The sequence below is a fragment of the Hydra vulgaris genome, chromosome 01 (assembly GCF_038396675.1).
Source record: "Hydra vulgaris chromosome 01, alternate assembly HydraT2T_AEP".
Taxonomy (NCBI): Eukaryota; Metazoa; Cnidaria; class Hydrozoa; order Anthoathecata; family Hydridae; genus Hydra; species Hydra vulgaris.
In genome coordinates, this window is record NC_088920.1 from 13,133,066 (window position 1) to 13,156,634 (window position 23,569).

At 27.0% G+C, this 23,569-nt stretch overlaps 2 protein-coding genes across 3 annotated transcripts in view; one reads left to right on the top strand and one right to left on the bottom strand.

Annotated features, from left to right (window-relative positions):
- LOC136075119 (uncharacterized) overlaps window positions 1-23,569 on the bottom strand; it is a 180,049-nt gene that overhangs the window by 15,835 nt on the left and 140,645 nt on the right. The gene's annotated exons all lie outside the window — the stretch shown is intronic.
- Window positions 11,498-21,841, top strand: LOC136075117 (uncharacterized). Its single transcript, XM_065787427.1, has 13 exons — window positions 11,498-11,582; window positions 15,771-15,841; window positions 15,945-16,028; window positions 16,112-16,234; window positions 17,235-17,395; window positions 17,608-17,718; window positions 17,831-17,977; window positions 18,263-18,483; window positions 18,562-18,974; window positions 19,104-19,351; window positions 19,485-19,660; window positions 19,789-21,351; window positions 21,508-21,841. Exons 1-13 carry the CDS (start codon window positions 11,563-11,565, stop codon window positions 21,647-21,649), a joined length of 3,480 nt encoding a protein of 1,159 aa, XP_065643499.1. The 5' UTR covers window positions 11,498-11,562; the 3' UTR covers window positions 21,650-21,841.

Below are 23,569 nucleotides of genomic sequence, written 5' to 3' on the forward strand. Positions count from 1 at the left end.
AGAACTCTTTTCCAAAATATATTTAAAAATTTTCGTTTCTTATTAATTCAATACCGTGTAAAGTTCTTTTGAGTTAACACATTTACAAATATCTAATTGGTAACTGAAAAAATTATTTATAATCTTTATCAAAAATGCTACATTAAATACATAAAAATTAAAATAAATAAATTGTGAAAAACAAAAGATTATGTTTAATATAAGATAGTTTTAAGAAATAAATTATAAGGAAATATAATCTTTTTCAAATACAGAATTCAGATTCTATCAATAACTTATTATTCTTATATTAATTTAAAAGATTTATAACGCGGAATTAAATAAAATATTAAATTCAATGACAACACAGTACTTTCAAATACTTTCAAATGATCAATAGTTTTCAGGCTCCTGTAACAAATAAGATCTTAATAATTACAACGCATTAAAAGCAAAGGATTTTAAAGTATTTCTAAATTGTTTTTTTATATTTATCAATACACTGTTGTTGCAAAAAAAAGAGCCTGTTGTTTTTATAAAATAAGCGTTTAATTGAAGTGAAAAAACTAATGGCGTATATATCAGCATGTGCTTTATCTGAAAGTAAAAAAGTAAATGTTATCAATAGCTTACAATTTTCGTTTTATTTACGCAAATATTTCCAAGCCTACACTTAGCCCTTTAAGAAAAAATCACTAGAATATGCAAGAACTCTGCTGAATGCAAAAATTTTAATAAAAAAATTGACTCAAAATTAATAAACTGGTTACTTTCTGTAACCCTTCTGGTGAGCGACCAAAAGTCCGTGTGTTCAACCCTGACAAGGGTCAATTTTTTATCTTAAATGACATTGTTTGCTAAATTTTTTTACAACCCAATGCCCTTTTAGGCTTTAACCTGTTTTGAAGACCAGAATTGGGTATTTTGAGCATTTTACTTCCATCAAGAAAGTTCTTTAATTTTCAAAAACTTTTTTTTTTGATTTTAAAAAAGTCAAATGTCTTTATGCATGCAACGTATGGATTGGTAATGCATTTATAAATTTAATTAACAATAACTTTTATCAATATTTACTTTTTAAAATACATTTATAAATTTAAAATAACAATAATTTTAGAGTGCTAAAATATTAATGACCAAGATCAAATCAACTGTGACATCACAAATTTAACAAGCACCCCCTTTCATGTCGCAAAGTATCACAAAATCTATGGCCCCATCCCCCATAAAACATGACTATTTTCCAATAACCCGACTACTAAAATTCTAACTTACTTCTAAATGTTAACAAAAAAAGCTTCTGTTCAATAATCACAAACCAATTACTGTATTTACTCTGTTGTTGTTCTCATGCAATATAATCTGCTATATACATGCAATAAAATCTCAAAAACACTTTTATGAGTTTTAACCACAAAAAAAAACTTTTTTATCTCTACATTATTTACTCTGGAAAGCATAAAATTATTTTTTGTAAATGAAAAAATCTTACTGGTTGGAAGTCGGATTCCATCATAAAATAATTTTCTGCAGCGCCTAAAAATCCCAACTTGTTCTTGTTTTCTTTTTTTAACTGAACCATCGTCGATTCAAGTTTTTCGAGAAGAGATGAAGCGCTACTATTAGATTCATAAAGATTATCAGAATCATCAAATGAGCTTTCATTCTTTTTCAATAAATTCGGAAGTTGTTAAATTATTTTATCAAGCTCTGATTCTGTTGGAATGTCTAAATTTTTCAAACAGTCTTTAAACTTTAAATCACCATATATAGAAGAAACATCTCTGTATATAAAAGAATCAAAATTCTTTGAAGTTTGAGTGGAAAGAGCTAAAAAAGAAAGGGGAAAAAAAAGACTTTTTTATGTACTTGCTTTTAAAAAGACTCTCTTTCTTAAACAAGACAAATAAAAGATAGTCTTCCTTAAACAAAACCCTTAGTCAATGTAGACTAACCAAAAAGTCAAATGGATGGGCTAGCAACTAATAATTCGACTTAAAGTATCAGCTACTTTTAATTCCTTTTGATTGGCTACTTGAGTGGTATATTTATTTGTTATATAAATTGTGAAATGAAATTAAGATAAAACAAAAAATATGAAATCTTTACTTTTCTTTTTTTTAAAAGTAATTTAAAACATTAAATTTTAACTACCATTTTCTGCATCGAATTCATAACAATCATTGATCAATATTCCATTATCTTTATTTGAATAAAAGTTACTTTTATGATGTTCATTTTGTATCTTCCAGTCTAAATATATATTTATATGTTTTTTCATATTCCCAAAATGTGTTTATATATAACATATCTATATACAAAATAATAAATTTACACAGGAATTAATGAATTATCCATAAAAAATTTTTTCGGGGTTTTAGGTCTTCACTATCAGCCATTGTATGTAACCCCTTACACCATTTTAGGACATTCTTAAAAAGAACAATCTGATTAAATCAAATTTTCAAAACTTTAAACATTAAGCAAGCAATAATAATGCTAATTAAAATTAATGCAACTTTTTTTTTATTAAGGGGACATCCATATATTATGAAAGCACCCAGGGGAAGGGTGTGACCCAAGTTGAGATTTTGCATAAGCGTGCATATAGGGGAGGGTCCAACAAATGTATTAAATATATTTATGTAAAATAAATTAAATATATTCATAATAAATAAATTAAATATATTTATTTAATATATACAATATAAGTGCTATGTGCACATTAAAATTGTTGCATTGTGTTTGTATTAAAAGCATAAATTAAACACTATAAATATCTCACTTTTGATTACACTAAAATACTTTCGATACTGTTTTATCAAATACCAAAATTTTACTGAAGTAAAAGTTTTACTTTAAGCTGTTAAGATTTTTGATTTTTAAATAACTTTCAAAAAAAAAAATTATGTTTTGTGCAGGCCTTTTTTAACCCACATCGACTTACACAAGCGTTGAGCTGGGTTAGAGCTTGATAACAGTGATTTAGGATAAAACACCAAATTTAATTGTAGGTAGTCATAAAGAGGTAGAAAAACCTTGGATGGTCTAATTCTTTTTGGTCTAATTTTTTGAGAGTTTTCAAATCTTTTTTTATAAAATATACATAGTCAATCGAAGAAGCCCTGGTCTGTAAAACATTTTGTTAAATCTTATTATTCATTTTTTATATAGTTATTTGATCAAATCGAGATACAAACTTAGTTATTTCAATATTTTTTAAACATATTCACCAATAAGACTGGAAGTAATCACTATTAGAGTTGAAAATTACTTGAAGAGGAAAGATGAAGTTTAACAATAGAGAAAACGATCAAGAGAAAACTTAAAAGATCACAAACTGAATGAAACAGGAAAACAAGATAAAGGAAGCAAATTGCTAAAAGCTGATGTTTAAAATAAAAGATTAGACAAAAAAGAATTTTTGGGGCACTTAGGAACAATCATAGTAAAAGTATGAGACTTAACAGAGCAATGAGTAACATGAGAATGAAGTTTAGTAGATATCACAAAAGCAGTGCCCATTATAGCATTTATAGAAAAGAGAAAGAGAAGCAATATTACAATGATGTGACTAAGGTTGAAAGTTGGCTGCAAGACCAGGTCCAACTATGTTTACAATGCGTTTTTACACTTTATCTAAATGAGAAAGGGCATCATTCGAAGATCTGCTTTAGATATGACAAAAGTATTCCATACAAGTACGGAAGAAAGACTTATAAAGATAAAGAATATAATCCAGAGTAAGAAAGTAGCAAGCACAATAAAGAGATGCAACCTTAGAAAACGCTTATTCTGCAACGCATTTGATATATAGCTTCCTAATATGATCGCAAAAAGAGTTATTCCTAGAAAATGATGAGTAAATGAAGAGAAGATCTAGATTGTTGTGATGCAATTAGCCAAAAATATTGAGTTTTATCTGAGTTAAAGTTTACCAGCCACTGAGAGCCCCATGTTGTAGCAGAAGTGAGATCTTTTTCAAGGTCAAATGCCCTCTTCCAAGCAACCAGAGAGTGCTGACTACTTATGGAGACAAGAGTAAACAGTAGTATCATCAGCAAACAATGCCACTTGTGATATAAGAATTTCTGGGAGATTGTTAATGTAAATTTAAAAAAGTATAAGGCCAATGATAGAGCCATAAGAAACCCCTGAAGTTAAAGGGAATGAAGAAGAGTGCAGTCCATTGAGAACAACTTTTATACTGTGGTTGGTAAGAAAAAATTCAATAATCTTGAGATATTACCTAATACACCATAAAAAGAGAGCTCATGAAGAAGATCAGCATGCCAAACTTTAGCAAAAGCTTTATAAATGTTGGGAGTGATCTACATCTATTATGTTAATAGTTATTTTTCTATTGTTTGTAAAGATTCTAATAGTCACATGCTTGGCCTGATCATGATTGTTGTAAAAATTCACCCATTTGTCAGAAAACAAGGTTTCGTCCCCCAGGAAGATCCAGCATTCAACATCCGAAACTGGAAACAATGTATTATAATTATAAGAATTATGAAATAATTACTCTATTATAAAAAAGTTTTATTAAAATTAGTTCAATAGTTTAATCAAAATGCTATTTATTATTTTTTGAATATATATATATATAAATATATAAAGCATTTATATATATATATATATATATATATATATATATATATATATATATATATATATATATATATAAATATATATATATATATATATATATATATATATATATATATATATATATATATATATATATATATATATATATATATATATATATATATATATATATATATATATATAAGTTCATATATAATGCCAAAACTATATTCAGCTATTTTCCAGGTATAAAATCATGTTAAAGTTATTTTTTGTTTATCAAGTGAAATACAAACAAAAAATGTCAATATTGTTACAAACAATTAACTAAAAATATTGTTTTATCAATTTTGTAACTTTCTGTAGTAAATACCATAAGCAAATTATCACAGCAAAAATTTTGTCAACAAACACTAAACACCTTTTTTCAAATAAATAACCAACAGATCCTGTAAAAACAGCAACTACAGAAGAAAAAAAAGTTTAAAAATTAAAAAATATTAGTGATTCGAATCTTTACAATATTTTTTACTCATAAGACCTACAACTTTCTTTGTGAAGAAAAAAAAAAGGTTTGTTTCAAAAGTTACATTTTTGGCACAAAAAACGCAATACATATACATACATATATATATATTTATATATATGTATACCTACATATATGTATATATATATATATATATATATATATATATATATATATATATATATATATCCAAGCGTATCGCCTGCCTATAACACATCGAAAGACACAGTTTTCAAGTTTGTTTTTTACTAGATTAGATCAAGTGACTTTTAGATTAGATCAAATTAGATCAAGCACAATTCAAGATACAGTTCAAAATAATAGTTTAAACAACAGCATTTCCAGACCAAGATTATTTCAGTAGACTATGAAATATAAAAAGAAAATAAATACAAAACAAAAAAAATTATATATATATCATGGTGCCACACTCTCTTATACAAAATAAATTTTACATCAAATTTATTATAAAAACTATTAAAATTATTTTTACCTTGGTCTTCATTAAATTTATAACAACTATCGACAAGTATCCCACTATCCTTATTTGCATTAAAATTATATTCTTTAATTTCTTCTGGTGTTTTAATATTTAAATATATAATAATAAATAAAATATTAGTGTATATGTATATATATTATTATGTACATATATATATAATATATATATATATATATATATATATATATATATATATATATACAGTGGTGTGAAAAATATTAAGACCACCAAGAAAAAAAGCTTTTTTTTTAGTTTATACCACTTTTTAGATTCTAAAAAAGTTGCAGCACTACTTTATTTTATTATAAACGTGCTGTGGGTGTGGCTGAGTATTGAAATTATTAATTTTAATTTTAATTTATTAACTTTTATTGTAGAGTTATGTGTTTTAGTAAACATTTGGTATATTTTGCCTTGTGAAATGTAAGTTGCAGACAAGTGAATATGTATGGTTCAAACGAACTATAAGTGATTTTTGTTAGATTATTGCTGTTGTTAGTGATACAGTTTAATATTTTTCTGATTTTAAATATGTGATTTTGATTATTTAAGCTTTTTTTTTTGTCAGATTATATTATATTTTCAAAATATGGGTAAAGTTGCTGACCCTAGTCCCAGAAAGCGAGGCAAAGTTGAAGCATTATTAAAGTTGGAAACATTTTCACAACGGGAAATTGCCAAGAGATGTGGACTAAGTAAAACAGCAGTTTTTACCATCAAGAAACGATTGGACTTTGGTTTTACATCCTCTCCAAGACGTTCCACTTCAGGACGAAAACCAGTCATGACGCCACGTGCAAGAAGGGTTCTGCTTGCAAACGTTCGAAAAAACAGAAGAATGACCAGCAAGCAGCTCCAGGGTGTGCTGCAGGAGCACCAGATCAATGTCTCAACAAGTTGTGTTCGGAGATGGCTGATACAAGATGGATTTGTAGCACGTCGACCGCGCAAAAAACCGCTCTTGACCAATGCTCAACAAATGCGACGGCTGCAATGGGCCATGGATCACAAAGATTGGACCACAGAACAATGGAGAAAGGTATTTTACCCTTTACCATTTTTTATATAAGAGCTTACAATCATGTACTTTAGGTTGAAGCAAAATGTAACATATTTTTTCATATAATAATGATGTTTAATATCATTACCCACTAGTGCAATTGTTTTATGTATCGAACATTGTAGCAATGGCTATGTTTATTGCATGAATTCAAAATGAATTGAACATGTAACCAGTGATTACAGGATGTTAATCTAATGTAAGCTCAAGGCTTTTACAGTGTGTTTGTATTTTTAGGTTTGCTTTAGTGACGAGTCTATGTTCGAGATACTCGATGATAAATGTCAGTACGTGCGCCGTCGTTCTGGGGAAGAATTTCATCCGCAATGTCTGGTAAAGACCGTCAAGCATCCTACCTCAGTAATGATATGGTCAATGATAAGTTCCCATGGTGTAGGAGCCCTTAGAATTGTTGAAGGCAGAATGAATCAACATCAATACATCAACATATTAGAGAAAAGCCTTCTACCTCAACTTCCAATTCATTTTCCTGATGGTGATTTCATCTTCCAACAAGACGGTGCACCGTGTCATCGGGCACTCTCTGTTACAAACTTTTTGAATCGTAATAATGTTCCTATCCTACCATGGACTGGTAATTCACCTGATATGAACCCGATAGAAAACTTGTGGATGATAGTCAAAAAGAGAATTGCCGACAGAAAACCAACAACAAACGTCGCATTGATGCGACTTTTGTTGTTGGTTTTCTGTCGGCATTTCTGGCGTGGATGATGATGATGTGAAAAAGCAAAACTGTTATATTTAGGTATCTAGACCCACAAGATAAAGAGGAATTCTAAAGTTAAAAAATTATTCCAAAGACTATACATATTTGTAAAATATATATTACAACAACTTGGTAATACAAAATAATTTTTATATTCATAGTCATTTATAGTCAGGTAAATTATTAAAGAGTACTTTACTTAAACATAGTCCTTAGCATCTTAAGCATTAAGCTAAGTCTTATTACCTTAGACCACTTGCTCCTGTTTCTGGCAGGAGTATAATCTCCATCCAGTATAAACTGTATAATATGATATCATTAGCATAAAGCTTTAAAGTTGACTGGTTTAAACTGACTAAAAAAAATTAAAAAAATTTGAACTTACCCTTGTTTAAAACTGGATGAAACACTAACTCTTCATATATATCACCACATTCATTTTCACTTTATTAGAAAAATATAAATTATAAACAAATTTTAGAATAAAAACAAAATTTTATTTATATATAAAAATTTTTTTATCATTTTATGATGAGTTTCATTAGATAAAATTTTGTGCAAAATAAACACAGCAGACGCTAAAATAAAAAAACTTCTTGTTTCTTTGCTTCTTTTTGAACTACGCAAATCTAGGAAACATGTCGCTCACTAGTGTTACTGCTTTTATATATTTCATTTTGTTTTTTTTGTTTTTGATTATATCAATGTGACCTTGTCTTAACTTCAGATTTCATAAAACAATAAGTGCCAACTTAATAATTAAATTTTATTTATAGAAAATGAATACAGATATAAAAAAAAGTTTACTTAATTTAGCTGACCAGTTTTACAAAAGCCATGATCAGCAAAATCATAATCATTCAGTAAAACAAGTCATTACTAGTTCCCTTAAGATGGTAGAACACTATTAAAAATCGAAAAAATCATTTTTTTAATTTTAAAGTTTTTAAGTAATATAATTATCGTAGATTACAAATTTTGAGTTAGTTTTATATAAAAATATAGCTAACCCTATCAAAAACCAGTTTTAAATAATGCGGATTAGACTATTTTTAAATTTTTCCATAGCAAGGGATTGTTTTATTTCTATGTAGCTAAAAATGAAGTTATCTTAAAAAATACCATTAAAATTTAGAAAAAAACTACATGTGTGGTGACTGCTACTCTAAAACTACTTTTTGTTTCATAATAAATGCTTTTGGTGCAGTATGTTACATGGTTTTTAACAGATTTCTTCACTATATGTCTATTTACTAAACAACAAACACATCTATCTTTGGCTAATTTTCTGTGTTCTTACCTTAGTACATACCTTGGTTAAATTATTACTAAAATAATGGGAAACAAAGATAAAAGAAATAAGGTATAGCAAAAAACGTAGACTCTTCAAAGAAAACCAACATAAATCATCAAACATTGTAGCTGAAGAAAATCTAATTTACAAGAATTACAATTCAAATGAAGCTCAGCAAAAAAAAAATGAACATTTTGTCATCCAGTTTTAGTAGTAAATCTTCTGTAGATATTGTAAATAATGATTTTGTAAATAAAAATAATTTTTCAGCAACTGATGATCAGTCCAATAACTGCTATATTTTTATAAGCATTAACATTTTAGAAGAAATAATAACTGTCATTGGCTGCTGTCCGAAAAATTCTGCAAATGTGACTTTTAATCATGATGCTTAACTTAAAAAAGGTTTAATACACTATATATTTATTTCATGTGCATCTTGCCAACAGGAGCAAAGGTTTTATTCTAGTAAAACTATAAGCAAACCAGTTTTCAACGCAGACTTTCAAAGATGTGCAAATCTTGTGAGTATTGAATGCACACAAAGGTTCGTCAAAAGATATGATGTTTAAAGACAATCATGTCTGCTCAATTAATCACAAAGGATCAGTTGGGTATTGATGAATATTTTCAGTTCAACATTGAGGCAAGAACATTAAGATATGTTCGATACATTGGTGATGGTGATTCTTCCTCATATCCAGCCGTACTTGCAGCTATTCTCTCACCAGGACAGACAGTTAAAAAAGGTGAATGTGTAGGTCATGTCCAGAAACGTATGGGCACTAAACTACAAACCTCAAAAAATTGTACCAACAAAAATGATCTTGAAGATAAAAAGTCAAATGGTGGCATAGGTAGGCTGACTGAAAAGGAAATTAACAAAATTCAAAGTTACTATGGTATTGCTATTGGCCAAAACATTGATAATCTTTATCATATGCGTAAAAATATATTAGCAGTTTTACATCGCTCGTGTGTGGCAGATTATTATCTACTTTTTGAGTTATTTGTTTTGAATAAAAAAAAGTAGTCAACCCACTCAATAATCCATTGTTTATACTTACTCAAGATTGCTCTTAATAAATTGCATAGTAACATATGTTTATTTTTACAACAAATATTTTAAATGTTGATAAACAATTGGCATTATAAACTTAAATTCTCATACATCAATAATAGCTTCTGTTAAATAATTATTCATTATATCATAATTAAACACCACTGTGGAACCATATTAAAAATATAACACCAATTAAAACTGTATTTAAACTTTTTTAAATAGTAAATAAAACTTTGTAACCTTTTTTAACTGCTCGTTAATTAAATTGAAATCAAAACATAAAACAAAAATTCAATTAAGCTATGAATCAGAATTTAAAAAAGTTGGAATAATAACTGCAGAAACAGCAGCAGTTAATTGACTTGCCAAATTTTTGCCGCTCATACTTTTTGCCAGATTAAATTTATACCAAATATTTTTAACATTTTAACTACCCTAATAATAATTAAGTTCTTTTTTTAACAACGCTATACTCTAAATATTTATTTTTATACTAATATTAATAAAAAAATCAATTATCATTGTTATTACTGTTAATATTTATACAAATACTACTACTTACTACTAATACTATAAATATACTTACTAGTATTGTTACTAAATACTACTAATATTTAATAAATAGTTAATAAAAAAATTGTTAATAAAAAACTAATTGTTAATAAATACTACTAGTATTGTTATTTTACTATTCTTACAAGTATATTTTATTATTTTTATCATTGTTGTTGCTGCTGTTATTGTTATGATCATTGTTATCAATATTGTTATTGATGTTGTTATTATTATCATGTTAACAGTAATAATATGAATATTAAACATTTACCACTAACTAATTTATGAATTTAAAAACTAAAAGAATACCAAAACAATTTTAAACAAATTCATTGTTATAATTTTTATGATCATTAATAAATTTAGTAAACAATTTTTTTTTTAAACAGAGTCTGTTTTTAAATTAAGACTATTATAGATTTACATTGTAAGAATAGTATAACTAATAATATTAGTAATATTATTTAAACAATGAGTCTTTAACAGTCTCTATTTAAAAGTTATTTATTTTTAAAAATAGACTGATTATTTGTTTACAAGTAATTTACTATATACCTATGAATAATTAATAAAATAATTATTAAAAATTAGATTTAAAAAATTTTACACAAGTATTATGTGCTTAAAACTTATTTACCTTGATTATGCTGTTTAATTAGGTTACTAAACTAAAAACGTTTGTAAATTTCCGCAATATAAAAAATTTCATTCCAAGTTTAATTTTACTTATACAATAATATTTATCTCTTTCTTAGTTTTTTTTAATGTTTTTTATAAAAGTCAAACTACAAATTTTCAAAGATCTTTGAAAAATAACATAAAAAAGAAATGTAAAAAATAGTAACTAATATAATAATTATTTTTATATTAGTTACTATTTTTTTATATTAAATATTTTTTTCAAATATTGTTTTATAATTATAATAATAATAAAACAATATTTGAAAAAAATATATAAAGTTCGAGAGAGAAAAAAATGAGCTTTATAGTTCTCATTTTTAAAAACAGCTATACTAATGTATAATTTGTCGCAGTGATAAACGTCCTGGACTTAATATATATTGTTCGGTCAGCGCAAGAAAGTATCACTCAGAATACGATCAAAGTCCAATGACAAAAATACGTAATTATGCGTGTATTATTAAAATTAAGTTATGCAAATTTTATTTAAATTATTCCATCATTATAAAGCTTGTTGACAGCGTGCTCGTAAGCTAAAAAATAATAAAATTATAGTTTTAAAATTAAAAAAAGTTTTAAATGGATATAGAAATGACAAGGTATATGTTAATTCTAAAGTTTAATAAGCCGTTGTAAGGATTTTTCAGTTTGTATAAGTTTTTTATTCTTATTGTCAATAATCGTGACTTACACAAAAAATTGCACTTATTGTCAATATTATTGACATAAATGATTATTGACAATAATCAATCAATTGATTGATTATTGACAATAATCAATCAATTGATTGATTATTGACAATAATCAATCAATCATTTATTTTACTTTATAAAATAAAATTAATACAAAGCTAGGATCAGTCACAAACAGTTATGTAACTGACAAAAACGTGACGACCTACAAATATTATCCGTAAATTTGTAAAAGTATATAAACTTATTAGTAAATTAATAATAGTAATAAAATTAATAATGATAATACAGTAATAATAATTGTAATAATAATAGTAGTAATAACAATAATAATTTTAATAATAACATTAGTAATTTGCAACAGTAGCAGTAATAAAAATAATAATGTCAATTATAGAGATAATAATACTTTACAATAACAATATGTGGCATAGAAGTGGTCGTTTGAGGAAGTACTATAAATACTACCATATAAGCAATACCTACATTTATTTAAGACACACACATACATTATATTTATATATATATATATATATGTGTGTGTGTGTGTGTGTGTGTGTGTGTGTGTGTGTGTGTGTGTGTGTGTGTGTGTGTGTATATATGTATATGTATATATATGTGTATGTATATATGTGTATGTGTATATATATGTATGTGTGTATGTGTATATATATATATATGTATATGCATATATATATATATATATATATATATATATATATTGTATATATATGTGTGTATATATATATATATATATATATATATATATATATATATATATATATAAACACATATATACATATACCCACATTTATATATACAGATACATACATACATACATATACATACACACATATATATATACAAACATACACACAATACATACATATACATAATCACACATATGCATTAATGTAAATAAACACATATAAAAAAATAAGTAAACACATTATACATATACACATACATACACACAATGCACACTCAGGTTCATACAAATATATACATATATGGAACAGAAGGGTAAGGAGTGGTAGAAGAGATAACTGATAATAGGTTTAAAATAAGGGAAAACTAAAAGCTGTTATAATTTAGAAAAATAGACAGAATTAATTGAAGATATAAGATAGTGAAAATGCTGTGTTAGAATTTTATTGAGTATTTTTATGAAGGATAAATTTTTTGATATTGGCAATGAAAGCATTTCTAGTAATGTTTGGAAGATTTATTTTTATTGAAAGTGGCAGAGAGTTCCAAGAGTGAATTGATTGGTATTTAGTTGATTGAATACCATATTTGCTAGTTTTTTTGAAGGTAGCTAGTTTATAACAAGATATTGACCTAAGTTTGCAATTATGGATATCACTTGTGAATTTAAAATAGTTGTTGTAAGCAATAGGCATGGTATTATTAATGATATCCCACACAAAAACACAGTTTAATAAGAAGATGAGTTCATCTAACTTCAAGATATTTGATAAACTATACAATAAGTCTGGATTAAAATTACTTGGCTGGAAATGAACTATTCGTATAGATTTATTTTGAAGTTTTATAAGATTTTTAAGATGAGTAGATGAAATTTGGCAGCCATACCTTAGGTGGGAGTTAAATATAGCATGCCAAATATTTATCAATGTTTCGTAGTTGACAAAATGCCTTACTTTGGAAAGCATTCTATTAGCTCGACTTAGTTTGGAAGATATTGCTTTTACTTGTCGGTGAAACAATAGACTTTCATTTAATATAATGCCTATATTATTTGATCTTATTTATGGTATTAATTTTTTTACCGCTTATTCTGAAATTAAGTTTTTTTGTAATTTTGTTGCTTTGAGATTTAAAGATAACTATTTCAGACTTGGTATAATTTTGTTTGATCGTAGCCATTGTACCAAACATGCAAGGTCATGATTAAGATTTTTATTCAGTTTTTTAAGAGATTTACTAACAATAAGAAGATTGGTATCATCAGCAAAATGATATGTTTTGGAGAATTTTACACATGTGTGCAGATCGTTTATATAAACGAGGAAGAGTAGAGGACCTAAGATTGAACCTTGTGGAACACCAATACATGTAAACCTAGTATTGGAGGAAGTGTTTCCAATGCTTACAAACTGAGAGCGCATATACAGGTACGACTTGAACCATTTGAGAGCAACTCCTCTGACACCATAATGATTTAATTTAGTCAGCAAAATCTCATGATCAACAGTATCAAACGCCTTCTGCAAATCAACAAACACTCCAGCCGCAAACTATTTTTGATCCAGAGCTTCACGTATTGTCACAGTTATATCAATGAATGCTTGATTTGTACAGTGCTTTTTGCGGAAGCCAAATTGAAGGCTATAGAAACTATTAGATTGATTTAAAAAGTTTTCTAGTCTGTTAAACATGAATCTTTCAATTAGTTGGCCAATATTTGAAAGTAAAGATATAGGTTGATAGTTACAATGATCTAGTTTGGATCCACTTTTAAAAATAGGTACAACTTCAGCAACTTTAAACAAGTCAGGAAACACTCCAATTTCGAATGATTTATTCATCATAATGCTCAAAGGGTAGCTTAAATCTTTTGATGCTAAGATCAATATTTGAGTAGGAATGCTATTAGGATCAGTGCTTTTTCTAGGGTTCATACTGGATATATAATCATTTATTTCTTGTGGTGTTACAGGGGTTATTTTTAGGTGTATTAGGTGTAAGGAGTATTTTGCACTAGGTGTAAGGAGTATTTTTAAGGTAGTGGTTAAAGTTATGCCTAGGAGAGATGATTGTTTTAAAAAGATTTTCTGCAATTGTGGAAAAATAGTCATTAAATGAGTTAGTGATTAGGGCATTATCAGTTATAATTTGGTTATTTATAGTTAAACTTAAACAAACATTCTCACTTCCTCCTTCATGATCCTCCTCATGCAACAATATCTTTGTAGAACATACTAGGACAATAAAATTTGGCAGCGCATCAATTAAACATTAGTGCACCAATGCTTGGAACAATCTCCCTCATTCTTTGAAAAGAGAAAAACCGAAAACTCAATTTCTCGTTATAATTTTTTCAATAGATTAAAAAAACAATATTTGGATAGCTACTAGAATAATAACTCCAATAAAAGCAATATATCACTGTTAATAGTCTTATTAAAAAATACTCTCTTATGTATATATTTTTTATTTTATACCTTTTTTTTTTTAAGAATCTTTATTTTTTTGTACAGCTTTTTTGTCGTCCTTGTACAATAATTGAATGTGTATGTACGTATGCATGTGTGGGTATATGTATGGGTACATGTATAATGTGTGTGTATATGTGTATGTATGTGTGTTGTGTGTATATGTATGTATGTGCGTATGTATACGTTTATATGCGTATGTGTGTGTGTATAAATATATATATATATATATATATATATATATATATATATATATATATATATATATATATATATATATATATATATATATATATATGTTTGTATGTGTATAGATGTATGTGTGTTTATGTGTATATATATAAGCGTATGTGTGACATGTATGTATGTGTGCGTGTATAAGTATAGATATATTTAAATATACCATTGTTATTATTATCATTGTTATTATTGCTATTACCTTTATTTTTATTAATATCGTCATTTTTTATTAATATCATTTTTTTTATTAATATCATTTTTTTTATTAATACCATTATTTTTATTGTTATTAATACCATTTTTATTATGATAGTTATTATTAATGTTATTATTATTGTTAACGTTATGATTTTTATAGTTGTTATTATTTTACTCTTATGTTATTATTCATTATTATTAGGTGTTTACAAATCATTAGTAATTATACTATTTGTAAACATCCTTGAATTGTAAAATCATGTAATTCAGAATATATTGATTAATTGATTAATATAAATAAAATAAATAGTAGTAATTTATTATTTATTATTAGTAGTAGTTTAATCAATAATAACAATTATAATAATAATATTATAATAATCATATTATTTTAGTAGTATTATTATAATATTATAATAATAATATTAATTATTGATTACAATAATGTTGTTATCAATTTTTATCATTACGTTATTAGTTCAGATGTATCAGATTACGATGATTCAGACATATCAAATAATGAGGCAAAAGATGATTTAAGTCTTCAGGGTGATTTGTTTAACTTTTTTTTTTTTTTGAATATTTAATTTTTACTTATATCAAAAACATTCAAAGTAATTATGGTTTTGACTTATGCAAATTCAAATTTTAGATAAAAAAACGGTTTGTATTTACAATTCTGTCGAAGAAGCTGAACACTATCTTCTATCTGTTAATGAACCAACAAAAATTTCAAGTTTGCAAGATTTTTAGTTATTATTTGCTCTACAATATTTTCTTTGCATTTATTTTGAAATTAATAAGATCTTCACATTTCAGGTAAAAGTGATATCTACATATGTGATTCAGTTAAAGAAGCCAATCAGTGTCTTCATAACTATGAGATAGATAATACTGTTCGCTTTGCTGCTTTTTCAACTCCAAAGGATTTTGGTAGTACAGGTAAAAAGTTTTGGAACAATGTAAACTAAATGAAAGTTCAGAGTTACTTTATTTAAGTTGTGATATACACTTTGCAATAATCAGTTATTCAAATTTATGGAGTTTTTTGTCTCTACTGTGTTTACAGCTTATGATTATATCTATACAGTTTAAATAATAAACAGTTCATACAGCGTTGCCACCGAATCAGGGAGTTTAGGGAAAGTCAAGGGAATTTAGATATAATCAGGGAAAATATAGGGAAAAGCTTGATTTCGTTTAAAATCAGGGGAAAGTCAGGGAATTTTTTAATTTTGTAATAATATTCTTTTTTTAGGTTACTATTTTAAAAATCATATCGCTCAAAAGATTGTTCAAATATATTAATATTTAATCATTATGAAAAAAATTTAAGTTTTATTCTAAAAAAAACTTAGTTATTAGTTTTGGTCTTTAGCATCGTTTACACTTTTAACAGAAAATATCAGGAAATCTCTAAATGGTTCTAAATATTTGGTTTTGGAACAGCAATCTAAATCATGCTGAATACAAATACTTTGACTCAAATTTTGGGCCACCCAAAAAATTTACTTGAGTACAACCACATCTTTGGCAACAATCAATTGCATAAATCTGACAAAACTGTGTGTGGATGGCCCAAAAGTAAAATGGTGACCTCTTGATATTATTAAAAAGCAGTGTGAACAACAAGAATTTCCTAAACTTCCTAAAACTAAAAGTTGCAACCTCATGTAATCCAATATGCTTTTAAAACTGGTTTTCAATCAGGGAGGTCAATGAAAGCTTCGAATGACTTTTGAATGACAGACTAAACTGTGTATTGATGAGATAAAAGTAAACTGTTAACCTTTTCATCTTATTAAAAAGCAGTTGAGCAACTCTTAGACAGACACCCTATTGATTCCATTTCTCTTTAAATATTTGTTTTCAACTGCTTAAAGCTTAATGAGTTTAATATTATATAAATACATTTTTGAATAACTTTTGTTTCATTTTTTAGATATATTTTCACACAAGCACAAAGTGTTATGGGAAACATCCCCAGAATTTTTTAATACGCCTTACGTTGTTTTGTCATCAAAAAGGTTTGATTGTCATCATGGCGTTGATCGGAATTCTAATGCTAAGCAAAAGTATATCGATGCAAAAGAAAATCAAAAAGTAACAATTAAATAGTCTTATTTATTATTGTAACAAATGTTCTTTAATTTCACTTAAAATTCTTTAAATTAAATAGAACAAAAGTAGATGTTTATGTTTATTATACTACTACTACTAATAATAATAATAGTAATAATAATAATAATAATAACAATAATAATAATAATAATAATAATAATAATATGATATTATTATTGTTATTATTATTACAGAAGTTTGATCATTGGTACAGAGGTGAATATGTGATTATTCAAGACACTAAGAAGTTTGAATGTCCTGCAAAAGTTAACATGAAAGAGATTGTATATTTTACTAGTTTAAAGGTATTTTACAAAACCGTAATTATTTTTTTTAGTCACATTTTTAATGAATCTATCGTTATTAGAAAAATTATAACAATAAAAAGAATGATCAATTCTGTCATTTTATTTTCAGGTTGTCAACATGACAAATTATTACAAAAACCAAGTATCAAGAGATATTCGAAATTCTTTGATGAAGCATAATACTTTTGTATTTTGTAGAAAAATTAAAGTTGAAATAGACTGCCTATTATGTCACCGAAATCATCCACTTGGAAAAGTAATTGCTTTGCGCTTTGATACTATATTGCAAACTGTGTTAATCATTAATTCTTCTTTTTATTATTATTATTATTACTATATTTTTGAAACATATTTTTCATATTGTAATGCTAGTAGTAATGCTAAGCATGATTTTTATACATGTACAAAGTTGCAACTAATTTTATATTATTTGTGCGTAATAATATGTACCTTTCATATCTTGCTACTGTTTTATTAATTGATGTAGTAGTACGAATGCAGATAAGTAGTTACATTTTGTGTTACTCAATACTATTTTTAGAGTGAACTCCTGTCTCAGAAAATTGACCATCGATTGTCAACAAAGATTTCTGAATTTGTGAAACAAGGCGTTTCAAATGTATGTGAGATGAAGAGGCTTTTAAAAATTATGGTTAGTGATATGTTTGGAAAAAAAGATTTGCCTCCTTCTAACAACAGAAGGTTCTATCCAAGAAATAATATCATTCGTACACACATAGTCATTGAACGTCAAAAGCTTAGGTAATTTTTTTATTTAATTTTTAGTACTTTTAGATGTTTCATATTATCAAAAAGTTTTTAGATTTATTAATTTTTCAGATTCTCAAACATTGATCAAGATTGTTTAGAAAACAAAATAAATGAATGGAAGGTTTCTGACGCCACTGTCAAAATACATTACCATCCAAAAAGAAGTCATAGTAAGGATGAGCTGTTGTTTGTTTATCAAGCTGGTTGGCAAAAAAAACTTCTAAATAAATATGGTAATGAAATGGTGTTTTTAGATGCAACATATAAGACCACTAGATATTCATTACCATTGTTTTTCTTAGTTGTTAAAACTAATGTTGATTTTCAAATAGTTGCAACATTTGTATCTGAAAGTGAAACTTTTGATACAATAAAAAAAGCACTTAATGTCATCAAATCTTGGAATCTTGATTTTCAACCTTTATACTGCATGATTGACTATTGTAATGAGGAGATACGTGCTTTGGAATCTGTTTTTTTTGGTGTGTTTTTCCAATCTGTATTTATTTATTTAATTTTTAAGTTATTAACTTCTTTAAAGAAATCATTTTTTATATTTCATGCGATTTAAGTTCATAATCATTTTAAATAAAATTTTGTTCTCTTATTAGGGTGTGAAGTATTCATCTGCGATTTTCATAGAGAACAGGCATGGGATCATTGGATAAAAAAAACTTCCAATGGTTGTTTTAGTAAAAAAGAAGATATTTTAAAATTGTTAAGATGTATAGCTTGGTCAAGATCTTGTGAAGAAGAAGTAGATGCTATAAAAGCGTTAGAGCTTTCTGACTTTTGGTGTCAAGATGGTTTTTCTAAATTAAAACATTATGTTGAAATGTATTGGATGCCTATAAAAAAGGTATTTATTATTAAACATGAGTTTAAATAATTAAACCTTTATTTGAGAATACATTTTGTGGCAATCATTTGGTTTGGTTTGTATTATTTTAAGGTAAGGTATGTAAAAGTAGAATTTCTTTCTTATTGTTTAGAGATGGATCTGGTGGTATAGGCAAAATCGTCTTCTAATTAATTGCAACACAAACAATGGTGTTGAAAGACAAAATGAGTCATTTAAGTATTGCTATTTAAAGAAATATAACAACTCTTCTTTGACAGGCATGTTAACTTTATTAATTGAAGAATTCTTCACTGATAAGCTAGAAAGGTTAGTTTAAAAGAAAAGTTAAGTCATTGAACTAATGTTTGAAAGGGACTATTGTCAATTTAAAAGTTCACAGTAATGATTTTAATATAATCTTTTTATTTTTATAAAGTTTTATCTATTCAATTTAGCTACACTGATGCCAACTTCAAAATGGATGCAAGATACAGGAGATATGGCTGTTGGGTGCCAAAATATTTATATAATCGCCCTCGTAGTTTAGTTAAGCATTGCTTGTTGCGAAAATCTACTGCTGATTATATGGATTTGAACACAGTTGTAATGATGAAACATGGTATATTTACTGTATCTAGTACCATTGATTCTTCTACAAAATACTTTGTGCATTTTGGTGATGAAAATATTATGCCAAAATGTACTTGTTATGATTGGATATCAACAGGCTATCCCTGCAAACATTTTTTTGCTATATTCAAAAAGTATCCTGCTTGGTCATGGAATACATTATCAAAACTTTATGTAAATTCTCCATTCTTAAATTTAGATGAAGATAACTATGATATATTCCATGAAAAAAAACCTTTTAATTTTTCAAAGTTGCTTTCACCTTTAAAAGAGTCATCTTTGTCTTTAAAAAAAAATACAACTGTAGAAGATCAGAATGACATATGTAAAAAACATATTCCCATTTATTCTGGTGTCGATGTTAGGGAGATGCTTAATACTATTAAGAACTTATCATTTGAATTTGAGGCAAACTCTGATGAACTAGTGATGTTACATAAAACTCTTTCCACTCTAATAGACAAACTAAACAAAGGAAGAGTAAGAGAATCTGGGATTCCTGTCACTCAAACAAATAATAAATTAAGCAAAAAACATATTTCTATTCCTGTACGGAAACCAATAAAAGCTCAAACTAAGCGTGTTGGATCACAAAAAGAAAAAACATCAAATGCTTCTAAAGTGTTTATAGTAGCAGAGAGTTACTTAGTTGACTCGATTGAACATAAAATTGTTGATGAGCCTGTAAACAAAGAAAGGTTTGTTGTTGACCATGAGATAGTTATTTCACATAACAATGATGAACATTTAGTAGAAAAACTGGTTTTACTTCCTCAGACAAAACTCTCATCAGATGATATGAATGATATTACAACCCATCAGATGTTGTCAGACAATGTCATCCATTCGGTACAAAAAATGATAACTGGTGTTTCTGGTCTGCAGGATCCAGTTTTGGGGCAAAATTTGTCATTTTGTGTGGTAAAGGGCTCCTTTGTACAGGTATTACATGATAGTGATGTACACTGGCTGACAATAAGCACTTTTGGGTGCTCTGAAGGTGAGGTATTTCTGTTAGACAGCATGTTTAAGGGCAAAATAAAGAACTATGTTGTCAGACAAATTTGTGCAATAATGCAGTGCACCAAAGACAGTTTGAAAGTACGAGTCTTACCTGTGCAACAACAAACAAATGGTGTAGACTGTGGTTTGTTTGCATTGGCGTTTGCACAGCACATTGCTTGTACCGGCTCAAATCCACACTACATTTCATTTGAAAATGATGAAATGAGAAACCATTTATTTAAAAGTGTTATAGAAAACCACTTAAATGAGTTTCCAAAGACTGGAAAATTGACCAGATTTTGCAAAGAAAAAGAATTTAATTTTACTCTTTATTGCGTATGTCTGCAAATTTGGATGGCTTCTGATAAAGTTGTCAAAGATAAGTAAGTGAATTATTTAAGTTATGTTTTAGCTTTTCAATCTAACTAGTTACACACACACACACACACGCACGCACGCACTTATTACTTTTATTTTATTTACACACATTACTTTTATTCACATTTTTTTGACTGTTTTTTATGTGTTAATACATTTAGGCATATGGTGCAATGTGGAAAATGTGAATGTTGGTTTCATCGTGTTTGTGAACGCATACCTGATTTTATTTTAGAATGTGAGAGTGTTGAATGGTTTTGTTCGCAATGCACAATAACTTTACCATGTAGTACTTTAACTTAAAAGAGATTTTGACTTTAACATTTATAATCCTTTTTTATGTAGTTTTTTTTTTTTAGTACTACTTAGTTTTACTTTGGTATTTTTTCTTTTCTTTTTTTTTTTTGTTATGGTAGGCAAAAAGTGTATGATTGATAAAAAATCTTATTTAAATAGTTTTTCATTTTCTAATTTTCTAATATATAGTCTTAAAGGAATACATGATTTTTGAAGGATAGCAATGCCTAAAAAGTTGTGTTACCTAAATAAGGTTTATTTTAGTCAAGAGTCCCTTAATTAAGATGGTCTGGTTAAGTAAGTAAGATGATCTGGTTAAGTAAAGGCATGTTCAAGAACAAGATCAATTTTTTCAAACTAAATGGTTCTTTTTCAACTCTGAAAGTGGTGTTGTTGTATTTCAATTTATTTATTTTTACCGTAAACACTTTTAGTTTCAGTCTAAGTATAAATCTTAGTATTTGTAATAAGTATTTATTATTAATTACATTTCAATGAATATATATTTTTTTAATATATAATAATTTTTTTAAACATAACAATTTTCCTTTTTTTTTTAGTTGCGTTTGTCATTGCTTTATTAGTTTGCCTACTGTTGAAACATGGTTTTAATTTAGTAAATTTATATGATGTGAAATTTACTCTATTAATCATCAGATAACAGTTAGGGAGAAATTGGAATTCTACATAATTAAGGTAAAAATGATTATGTTTACTGGTATTACCATTAGTTGCCGATGGTAACATTACAAAACTAGTTTTTATGGTTGATTGTGTTTCAGCTCTTTAGTTTTATACTGTAACATTGATGACAAATATATAACAAAAACAACATGTTGTTTTTGTGATAGTCATTATCAATAAAAGCTTTTATTACGATTGTAAATCTTAATTATATGTTTTTTTAGCACTTATCATATTTCGTTATATCACAAATAATTATGACAACGTAAAAAATATTTAAGGATTTACTTTTAATTCATGATATAATTTTTCAAATTGCTTAACTCCAATTGTCTCTCTAGTTTAAATATTTTAATAAATGAAATCCCTTGAGTTCAAGTATTTTGTTGTAAAGTGTAATTATAGTTAATGATTGTTTTAAAGGTAACGATCGATTTGAGTTACTTGTAAATAATTGTATATGTATATAGACGTATTTGTATATAATGTAAAGACATAATTGTAAATATCAAGAGAATTAGTATATAAATTATGTTGAATTACGTTAAGAGAGAGGCGTTTTACGCTTGACTCATAAAGTTCTTTTTGATGTGAAACAAAAAGCTATTTCGGCTAAAATGTCGACTAAAGTTGATTTAAAGTTAATTCCGGAGTTAAGTGGAAACGATCAACAATCAGTCGCAGAATGGCTGGAAAAAGTTGAACTGGTATGTAAACTACAGACGTGCTGAGCCGAGGTTGTTTGAAGATCAAACGCAACCAAATTGTTACGAATGTTAACTCCCCATTCATTTTGCAAGAGATAGTCATCTGCGAAGAAATAGTAATCGAAACAAGTCGGGTCGAAGACGGGAGACAAGCAATGTTTTGTCTTACTCGTGTCAAGAGAAAGGACACATCAAGAATGTGTCCAAAAAACGTGCCGAGAGAGAAGATGTTTGCGCCAGTTCTCTCCCTAAACAATCAATAATGGCGTTACCTACTATACGGTTAAACATTAATGGCGTTTCTCGGAATGTGTTAATCGACTCAGAATGTACCTGCTGCATCATTTATAAATAATGTGCGCCAAAAATTACGAAGAAAATACTTAGCGTGGTAACTGTTAATTGACAACAACAACAGTACGAAGAACGTTAGCCGAACTAGAATTGTCACACCTAATGAAAATGAAGTTTTTGTGGAAGCACTTGTAGTTGACTTCAAACCACTTTGTTATTGTTTTTGATGGGTATGGAATAG